Source organism: Rhipicephalus microplus, chromosome 2, assembly GCF_043290135.1.
Source record: "Rhipicephalus microplus isolate Deutch F79 chromosome 2, USDA_Rmic, whole genome shotgun sequence".
Taxonomy (NCBI): Eukaryota; Metazoa; Arthropoda; class Arachnida; order Ixodida; family Ixodidae; genus Rhipicephalus; species Rhipicephalus microplus.
The window spans coordinates 46,100,653-46,110,849 of record NC_134701.1 but is presented as its reverse complement, the minus strand read 5'-3'; the positions used below and the strand labels follow the sequence as shown (position 1 = coordinate 46,110,849).

The following is a 10,197-nucleotide window of genomic DNA, read 5'->3' as shown; positions in this document are numbered from 1 at the left end:
GCCTCTTTACGTTAGGTGCACATCAGGTGGGAAGAGTACTTCTATTACTTGCCAAGATTGTGGCCCCTTATGGTGGGAATCATAATGCACTGTTGATGTGTCAAATTCACATAGCATAATTCCAAGGCACTCGATCAATATCCAAGGAAGAAAATTATGTTCTTTTGCGTGAGTTCCAGCAACTCATAGTAATTTGTATGTAAATTGAATACTTCATCATTCTTGGCTGTCATGTTTTATGGAAGCATATGTGCTTCGTTAATAACAAAAAAACACCTACGCTCACGCCACTGCAGTGACTTGAGCGTGCGTGTTTTTTTTTTTGTTATTAACGATTTGCCCTGTGCATTCACGTTTCTTCTTTTTTTGTGTGTCGTACTTCTCGTATCGCGCAGCCTACTGTTTTGGGCACACGTAAAAAAAGTACATAAAAAAGATGCGTTCCACGCCGAAATTCGCGTTCGCAACGAGCTGGGCACCGACAGGGTGCCCTACGACGCCCACACACTCCGCAACACCTTACCAATCGTTCGCTGCGATGTTGTTGGGAATTCGTGAGGTCGTTGCATAAATATAGCGCGTGCGTGCGTGCGCACGCGCGTCTGTGTGTTAGATCACGGCAACTGCATATGTTGTATGATTCAGTCACCATAACGCAACTGACGACCCCCGCTCTTCCCACACGTCAAGCAGCAGCAAGTGCCGTTAACCGTACTGTGCTGTGAACGCAAAACAGATTCGAATAGGTCGCGTAGATAGCTAGCCCGACACATGATACGATAAGATTTGCGTCAGATATTCGACGTCTACATGCACGCGTAAGACAGCGGTATCCGCAGCAGCTTTGTCATACGTACGGATAGCACCGCATCGGACGTCACGTCTGACAGAGAAACTTGATCGGTAATTTTTTCTCACTTAAAAAGTCTACCTTGCACAACTTCAACCAACGATTATGCATTTCAACGAGCTGTGCATGGTTTAATGATTGATTGATTGATATGTGGGGTTTAACGTCCCAAAACCACCATATGATTATGAGAGACGCCGTAGTGGAGGGCTCCGGAAATTTCGACCACCTGGGGTTCTTTAACGAGCACCAAAATCTGAGCACACGGGCCTACAACATTTCCGCCTCCATCGGAAATGCAGCCGCCGCAGCCGGGATTCGAACCTGCGACCTGCGGGTCAGCAGCCGAGTACCTTAGCCACTAGACCGCCGCGGCGGGGCATGGTTTAATGACGAAAAGATAGTTCTAATATTGTGCCCGGCACATATATTACTCTCTCTCTAACTTGAAAAATCGGCGCGTGAATTGGGGCCAGAACAGCGCCAAAAAGCAGCACACGCAGAAATTGGCTCATATTTTAATATTATGACATCGTGATGTTGACTTTTCAGCTGACGCCGGCAATAACGTTCAAACGGCGGGCCAATAATGCCGGTCTTATTGGATGGCTCCACCCATATTGGCTGCTACTTGTACAACCTGGCCCGATGTGTCCGTTCTAATAGGCCGGCACAGCCTATATGGGCGGAAAGTTCTGAAAGCTGGCCCAATATAACCAATCTTATAGACTGGCACAGCCATCATTGGCGGAATGTTGTTAATGCTGGTCCAACATAGCCGTTCTATTCGGCTGGCAGAACCAATATTGGGGGTACGTTGTCAACGCTGGTCCAACGTCGCCGTTCTATTTGGCTGGCATAGCCAATCTTGGCGGTACGTTGTGAAAACTGGGCCGTTCATGGGCCAGGCAATGCCGATCTATCCCCAATATTAGGCCAACCTTCTGTGCTGCCTGGGCACACTTGCGCACTCGCTAGCCATTACGTCACGAACCACTTGCTGGGCGAGATGCTGCTCAGTCTGCATTCCGCCGAATGATAGTGTTCCGTGGTCAGCTGCGCTTCCAATCGAACTTTTTCTGCATTGTTCAACCTGCCACCTGAACTAAATGACTTCCAGGGTTTGAAACGATGCCACCACGTCATTCATGTAGCGCTGGTACTTGTGGAAAGCGAATTCGAAGTCGAAAAGTGTCTTGTGAATGTGCAATGCGTATGCCATGTACCACTACGCCTAAATATTTATTTAAACTCCTTGGAGGCAGTGCCAAGATTGAGCATCACACTTGCTATTTTTTTTACCGGAACCAAACGCAATCAGCAGAGTTCAAGCAGAATCGGCAAAAAGGTATATCGCGAGTAACCCTAGTGCCGTGCTTACATGCCGTTCGTTTAGGCTTAGGTTTTAATATGCCACACGCAACAACCGATGGATTGCCCCGTCGCGGTGGTCTAATGAATAAAGTACTCGGCTGCTGACCCGCAGGTCGCGATATCGATTCCCAACTGCGGCGGCTACATTTTCGATGAAGGTGGAACAGCTGTAGGCACGTATGCTCAGATTAGGGTGCATGTTGAAGAATTCCAGGTAGTCGAAATTTCTGGAGCCCTCCACTACGGTGGCTCTCATAATCATCTGGTGGTTTTGGGACGCTGAAGCCCAACGTTGAAGCTCGCCAAAGATGCGCTGACGCCGTCAGAAACCGCTCCCCAAGCCCGTGCCAGGGAAACTAACTGCCGCGACCTCCGGGGGCAAGGTTGCCAGTCGCCGAGACGCCAAAAAAAGACCCCCTTGCCTCTACACAAAGACGACATGACGACGGTGATGACAAAGACGACGACAACTGCGAGTGTTAATGCCAATGAAATTGTACGTGCCTACCTCAGCGTTAATATAGACGGACACCACGTAACAGCACTGGTTGACACTGGTGCTGACTTCTCTATGAGACAAGAGCTCGCCGACTGCCTTAAGAATGTCAAACGCCGTGGAGTGGGCCTAGCATAAGGAGTTCTGGTGGAGAGCTAACGATGCCAACTGGTAAATGCACCGCTCGGCTCGTAATCGATGATTCGAACTTCGTCGCCACTTTTGTCATTTTACCGGACAGTGTTGATTTTGTGTTGATTTTGGGTATGGATTTTCTGCGAGAGTACGATGCTGTCATCAAAATTTCAGAACGTATCGTCACCTTTTCCGCCCATCCTTACGTAGACACCACCACTGAAAAACAACTGCAACGTTTACGTGTAGCCGATGATGCGATGCTCCTGCCGAAATCTTGCTGCCTTGTGTCGGTGTTATGTGAACGGCCGTGCCGTAATGAGGTGATAGCGGAGCGAATAGACACGCTATCGCTTACGCAAGGTGTTTCAATAGTGAGAGGTGTTCTGGCACTAATTGATGGGCGGGCAGAAGTGCTCAACACCAACTTCAGCAACGAGCGTGGTCACATCCAGAAGGGCACCGCGATTGCCTACTACGACGACGTGGACCAAGCCAGAGATTGCTTCGCTTTTCAACCGGACGAGTCGACCATCCCAGCCTCGATACCTTTGTCTGTCAACATTTGCTCAGTATCATCAACTTCAAAGCAGCGATCAAGCATCTACTCCTTTAACCGATTGTAATAGCCCACCCCTCATGTAAAACCCCTTCATTGGGGCCTTTGAGCTACTGTAAATAAATAAATAAATAAACCCTGTCAGCCTCGGATAAACAGCGCCTACTAGAGCTGATACACCAGTTCAAAAATTGTTTTTCGTGCACGTCGAAAGTCAAGCAAACACCACTGACCCGGCACCGAATCATCGTTGAAGAATATACGAGACCGATCCATCAAAACCCATACCGCGTGGCTCCGAAGGAACGTGAGGAGATCCAAAAGCATGTTCAGAAGATGCTCCAAGATGACGTAATACAGCCTTCCAAGAGTCCCTGGGCATCCCCCGTGGTATTGGTTAAAAAGAAAGACGGCAGCTTGCGTTTCTGTATAGATTACCGCAAGTTAATTCAAATAACAAAGACAGACGTGTACCCACTGCCACGCATAGATGACTCTCTTGATCAGCTGCGGCATGCACGCTATTTTTCATCGACGGAGCTGCGAAGTGGCTATTGGCAAATAGAGGTCGACGAGAGAGACCATGAGAAAACTGCTTTCGTGACGCCCAACTGTCTTTATGAATTTAAAGTGCTCCCATTCGGGTTATGCTCAGCGCCAGCCATTTTGCAGCGTTTATTGGACACTGTGCTATCAGGACTGAAGTGGCAGACATGCTTGGTCTACCTAGACGACGTTGTCGTCTTCTCAGCTTCATTCGAGGAACACCTAAGTCGATTATTCGCAGTTCTACAAGCTATACGTTCGGCTGGCCTGACTTTAAAACCAGAGAAGTGCCATTTCGGTTTCAGAGAACTATGATTCTTAGGCCACGTGGTCAGCCACGAAGGTGTTTGACCTGACCCGGGCAAAATCGACGCTGTCGCAAAGTTGCCCGCACCGGATGACAAAAGAGCAGTGAGACGCTTCTTAGGCCTCTGCGCCTATTACCGACGATTCATCGCCAACTTTTCGTCTAGCGGCGCCTTTGACGCGGCTCACACGAGAGGATGTCCCCTTCCTTTGGAGCGAAAAGGAAGAAACAGCGTTCAACGAATTACGCCAACACCTCTCAATACCTCTGGTTCTTGCGCACTTTGACCAGGAAGCGCCAACAGCACTTCACATCGACGCAAGCAATGTAGGCCTGGGCGCCGTACTGATAAAATGGCAAGATAACTCCGATAAATTGATAGCCTATGCCAGCCGAACTCTCTCTCGCACGGAAGAGAACTACTCGACTACCGAGAAAGAGTGCCTCGCCGTGGTTTGGGCGGTTCTCAAATTTCGACCGTATCTGTACGGCCACTCATTCAAGGTCGTCATTGATCACCACTCACTTTGCTTTCTAACTAACTTGAAACACCCATCCGGCAGTTTAGCACGCTGGAGCCTTGGGCTCCATGAGTTTGATACGACCATTATTTATAAATCAAGGAAGAAGCACACCAACGCGTACTGTCTCTCACAGTCACCCGTCGAGCCTGCCGCTATTATTGACGAGTCTATGGACGCTGCATTCTTGGGAGTCATCAACGCGGCCACTATCTCACAAGAGCAGCGCCGTGACCCTGACCTGCTTTCGCTTATTGATTTCTTAGAAGGACGACGGGAATGCGTGCCGCGAATTTTTGCGAGAGGAGTGCCATCTTTTTGTTTAAGGAACAACGTCCTATACAAGAAAAACTTTTCTCCCACCGGCAGCCCATACTTGCTCGTCGTCCCTGCATCACTGCGAAAGGAAATCCTGGAAGCCTGCCATGATGAAGTCACCTCTGGTCATCTCGGTTACACTCGAACATTGTCCCGTCTGCGAAACAGTTACTACTGGCCTAACCTACCTGCTGCTGTGAAACATCACGTCCAAACATGTGCCGACTGTCAAAGACGCAAAGCGCCACCCGGCAGGCCGGCAGGATTATTACATTCCGTTGAAGTTCCAGCAAAGCCATTCGCCCAAATCGGAAGGAATTTCCTGGGCCCATTCCCAGCTTCTACCACCGGGAACAGATGGATCATTGTCACCAACGATTACTTGTCTCGCTACGCAGAAACCAAAGCCATGCCGAGGGCCACAGCAGCAGAAGCGGCTCATTTTTATAGAAAACGTCGTCCTTCGGCACGGTGCTCCAACAGTCTTCATCACGGATAGAGGGACTGTGTTCATGGCAGAACTTTTGGAGTCGGTTTCAGGCTCAGTGGTACAGCTCACCGGAGAACAACGGCGTACCACCCACAAACGAACGAACTAAGAGAGTGGCTTAATAAGACCCTCGCAGACATGCTCTGCATGTATGTCGACAGAGAACACAAGAACTGGGACGAAATCTTGCCTTATGTGACCTTCGCCTATAATACTGTCCGGCAAGAAACTACCAGAATGACGCCTTTTAGTTTAATACACGGGCGCGAAGTCACTACAACGTTGGACGTTATGCTGCTGCACGAGTGGGACAACACTCATGCTGAGGCTGAATAATTTGGTCAGCACGCCGAAAAAGCCCAACAGCTAGCCCGCGTGCGTATTTGTCACCAGCAACACAAAGATACGAAACGGTACGACCTACGACATAAATTGATAACCTACAAACCAGGCAACAAGGTGTGGGTCTGAATCCCAATACGTCGACGCGAACTTTCAGAAAAGTTATTACGATGATACTTCGGCCCATATCGAGTCACCCGATGATTGAACAATATCAATGACGAAGTTATTCCTGACGGCGATTGCAGTTCCCGTCGCCGAAACTGCTCACCCGAGATCGTGCATGTCATCCGGATGAAACCCTACTTGTCCAGCTAACTCTCGTTTGTCCTGTGGGTGCCGGTGCATATGTGAATTTTTATAAGTAGAGCGCCTTGGCTGCGCATCGGGACAATGCCATTTTTGGAGGGAGGCAAATGTCACGTGCGTCCCGCGAAAAAGACGAAGGCGACAGCGCATACGCACATCTGCACGCTTTTATGCAGAACACAACAACGAGAAAGACGAGGAACTTTCTCGCGCGCGCGGTTAATAAAAAGACCGACCCGCTGCTGTTTTCTCAGCGTCATCAAATACGACCTCTGTCTGCACGTCACGACAATATCTAATCAACGACCGATGAAAAAAAATGGTCCCACCACGCAGCATTGCTAGGACCCCTTATTTTATATTATTATTATTATTATTATTATTATTATTATTATTATTATTATTATTATTATTATTATTATTATTATTATTATTATTATTATTATTATTATTATTATTATTATTATTATGTTCTGCACCGAAAGTCGTGCATGCACGTTAGAGCCAACAAAAATCTGCACACTTTTCCAGTTCCACTGAGCTAAGTAATACTTGCTCGCTAATGCAGTGTCGACAGACCCCAAGCTCACTTTTCATTCAACACGTTTGAAATATTGGTACTTGTCTTAGCGGAAAGCCGTCTCCAACGTCTGCCACAACGGCGGTGTCGTTGGTATCCTGGTTCACACCGCCTTCGACACTTTCTTGGTCGCTTCAGCTTGAGGCGATAGAGTCGAAGTCAAAATGCACAACGTACACGACATAGCCGCCGCATGTGGTGATGGCACTGGTAACACGCCGCAACCCTTTCAACCGACTGACACGTGCGGAACAGGCGCCAAGCATTACTGTTCGCGTCCGAAAGCTCTTGTTTCGTAGCAGACGACGGCACTGCTCCTTCACCTTGTGACGTCACGCATGCCGTCACGAAATGGTTGTCGGTGGTGGTGGGCAGAGTTTGCAGCTGATGACTTCTACAGCTTATTTAGGACTCAATAATCGCTTACAGTCCTGTTTTCACAAGTATGAAAATATATTTGACTCCTTACCTGCGTTTTTTACCGAGCACGATCAATTGTTCGGTGAGCATGTGATAACCCATCCAACGTGAGGTGGATTGCGAAGCGCTGATAAGTGGAGTTATTTCATCCGTTTTTATCTCCGACGCATTCATTCAATAAACCGATGTCGTCTGCATAGCACTATTCGGAAGTCGGAAAACCACATATCGCCGCTGCCGCTTCACCCGCGAGATAATGATGTAGATAGAGCTTCGTCATTGTTTACAAAGCGTTGTTCAGGGGAAAAGTTTGCTCAAACTGCTCCCAGAAAGCCGACTATTCCTGTATGTTTTTTCTAAAGGTTAGCATGCCAAGGTTCCGCAGCCTGGGACCAGTTCTGGTCTTAGTGTTAGGAACTGTTGTTGTCACGTTCATTAGAGCAGTCGCTGCTGTACTGTGCCCGCATCGCAAACCGTTTTATCTTGCCGGGAATCTCGGCGAACATGCTTAAAGCTTTGCCGTTATACTCTGCTGCCCGGACGTATTCCGTTTCGAGCTCCTCGTCAGCCAGGTGTGTTCTCGAGAGCTCGTTGTTCCGCGCTGCAAAACGGTCGTAAATACCTGTGAGCCTGGGCTTATCAGTGGTAGGGTCCGTGAGGAGTGACCCTTCTTCTAGCAGGAGCTTCGTGTCCTGGGCTCGTCGAGCTGAGCACTTTGTCTTCACGCGATCCATCGGAAATGCTGTTGATGTTGATGAGGTCTGAATCCACGCTGATCAGGAACGATCCATTGCAGTCCTCGCCACCCGCAGCATGATGCTGCCGAGTAGAAGGTCCCGTCGAGTCGTGCGATGGAAGAAACTTGTCCGCACGAGAAGTTTAGGCACCACAATGTAAAGAAAAACTAGCGATCGGCAAAAAAAACCCGACTGAATGCCGTTTCCGGTTACAGCTTTTTCCTCTTTTTTGGCAGAGCTCACCTGCACATGTTTATTTCTTTTATTTTTCTGCAGACGCCACCTGGCACTTAACGGGACTTACCACACCGGTGCTGCTTGGGCAGAGACAAAGCACCCAAGAATTGCTCTCTGGCTCGCTGTGAATGTTTAGTCTCCGTCCTAATGCGAGGCAAGCTGATTTAGATAAGACCCTCCCACTTGGTTGCATATGGGTTTCAGTGAATAGCTACTGAATTTGTTGTTGACTAAATAAACCGTGGCGCCAGCACTTCATACTCCTGGGTGTGCTTTAGCTCAAGATTAGCGAAACAAATATGTAACCAAGTGGGATGTATGTGCTTAGCGTGCTGCGAAAATGGTATAGCAGAATAAACGTGAGTGGTTATTGTTATAGCTTCCCAAGTGTTTGCTGACCCGAATCCTGATTAGCATGCAACCACCGTGCATAAAGTTATCGCGACCTTGCTTATTCTCAGAAAATGCGAAGACATCCTACACAAGACAAATCTTTCGAACACGCTCTTTCGCCCTAAAGAGAAAAGCATTAATTCAAAAATCGCAGCTATCCCTTACATGGATAGGGGAATTGACCCAATAACGATCTAAAGACTTCTTGGCCACGTGTGGAAGAATTTGTACAAAAGACACCTGCAGGCATCCTTGTTTACCCATTGTATTGATCACATAACAGATGCTTTTTTCGTGGTGTACGAATAACCAGCTGTTTTTTCTTGCATGAGTATATCTTTAAATAGGCAGGAATTGTTGAAAAAATATTCATTGTTAAAGGCTGGCAAACAACACTGACTGCATGCCATCAGCCTAGGAGCAGAACACTAGATATCTGCTTGGGCTGCCTAACGTACGGCTCGTGCATTTAGAAAGATAAATATTTTCTCAAGAGGAACACAAAATGCTTCCTGATCAAGTTTCTTTGTCTAATATATTACTATAAAGTCGCGGCAAATTGTTTAGGGACGACACATTCAATCCACGTAATACACTCCTTGAGGGAAACCTGCTTGGCTTTGACTTCGTATGCCACACCAGCACCTGCGTGAAAAGACAAAGATTATAAAAAGTCATCGAGTACAATTTCACTTCTGCGCTTTCGGGACAACATTTACATGTAGCAGCGACACAAGATTGTGCACTTCAACTGTGGCACGTGTCCTAAAACAGAGAACAGTTATTTCATTTCTGGCTCTTGACGTTGCTCATAATTATTGCTACTATAATGGTTCATCGAGTTAGGTTTCTTAAAGGAGCAATACAGCTGCATATCGCCCCAAGTCAACGAGGGCAGTGGTCGGTAGGCCCAAGATGAAACTTCTCGTTTCGCAGAATTTGTGGCCCTGTAAGGGGAAATTCAGCTTGCAGCAATAAACGATGGAAGTGTTAGCGGTGAATTGAGCGCCGGCCGTCGATAAAGTGACCAGCGTTGAAGCGCGTCTGCATTTATACTTGCACCGTCCAATACTCTAGCGTTATCGTTAGCAATTTGGTGAATTCTGGAAGAAAGTGTAATGTTGGCATTATGCACGTAATTGCATCGGTAGGGTCTAGGACTAACTTGGTGGTTCCTGGTTCTTGGTGTGCGCGAGACAGCACGCAGTTATCGTGGTAATATTATTCACTCTGTTGCACTGTCACGTGGTGTGCCAGGCATAATTTTATTTATTCATGGTACCCTACAGGCACCGAGCAGCATTGAGTAAGGAAGGAGGGATTACGAAAAATGCTTCATAAATAAAGCTTAAACAGAAGCAGTATCAAGGAAAAAAGAAGAAAGTTGTACAAAGGCAGAGAAATAAATGAAGGCTATAATACAATGCAGTAAGATACAAAATAAAAATTAAAGAACACACCTTTATACAAAAATTAGGGGAACATATAAACTTGGCAATGCTCACGAAAATTCACATCATTTCTTAACGATTGAAAAAAATCACTGCATTTCAAGCTGCTTGAAAATAAATAGGGGGCGAAGC

General features: G+C 47.3%; 2 protein-coding genes across 6 annotated transcripts in view; one reads left to right on the top strand and one right to left on the bottom strand.

Annotated features, from left to right (window-relative positions):
* LOC142796229 (uncharacterized) overlaps nucleotides 1–10,197 on the top strand; it is a 54,766-nt gene that overhangs the window by 22,945 nt on the left and 21,624 nt on the right. The window contains exon 2 of the mRNA XM_075886425.1: nucleotides 8,261–8,345. The gene's annotated coding sequence lies outside the window, so the exon portion shown is untranslated. The remainder of the gene's footprint in view (nucleotides 1–8,260; nucleotides 8,346–10,197) is intronic.
* Nucleotides 8–10,197, bottom strand: part of LOC119185027 (galactosylgalactosylxylosylprotein 3-beta-glucuronosyltransferase S-like) — a 345,200-nt gene continuing 335,010 nt past the window's right edge. For all 5 annotated transcript variants that reach the window (XM_075886420.1, XM_075886421.1, XM_075886422.1 and 2 more), the window contains one exon: nucleotides 8–9,259. In XM_075886420.1, coding sequence (XP_075742535.1) covers nucleotides 9,131–9,259 — 129 coding nt within the window. In that variant the 3' untranslated portion in view covers nucleotides 8–9,130. The remainder of the gene's footprint in view (nucleotides 9,260–10,197) is intronic.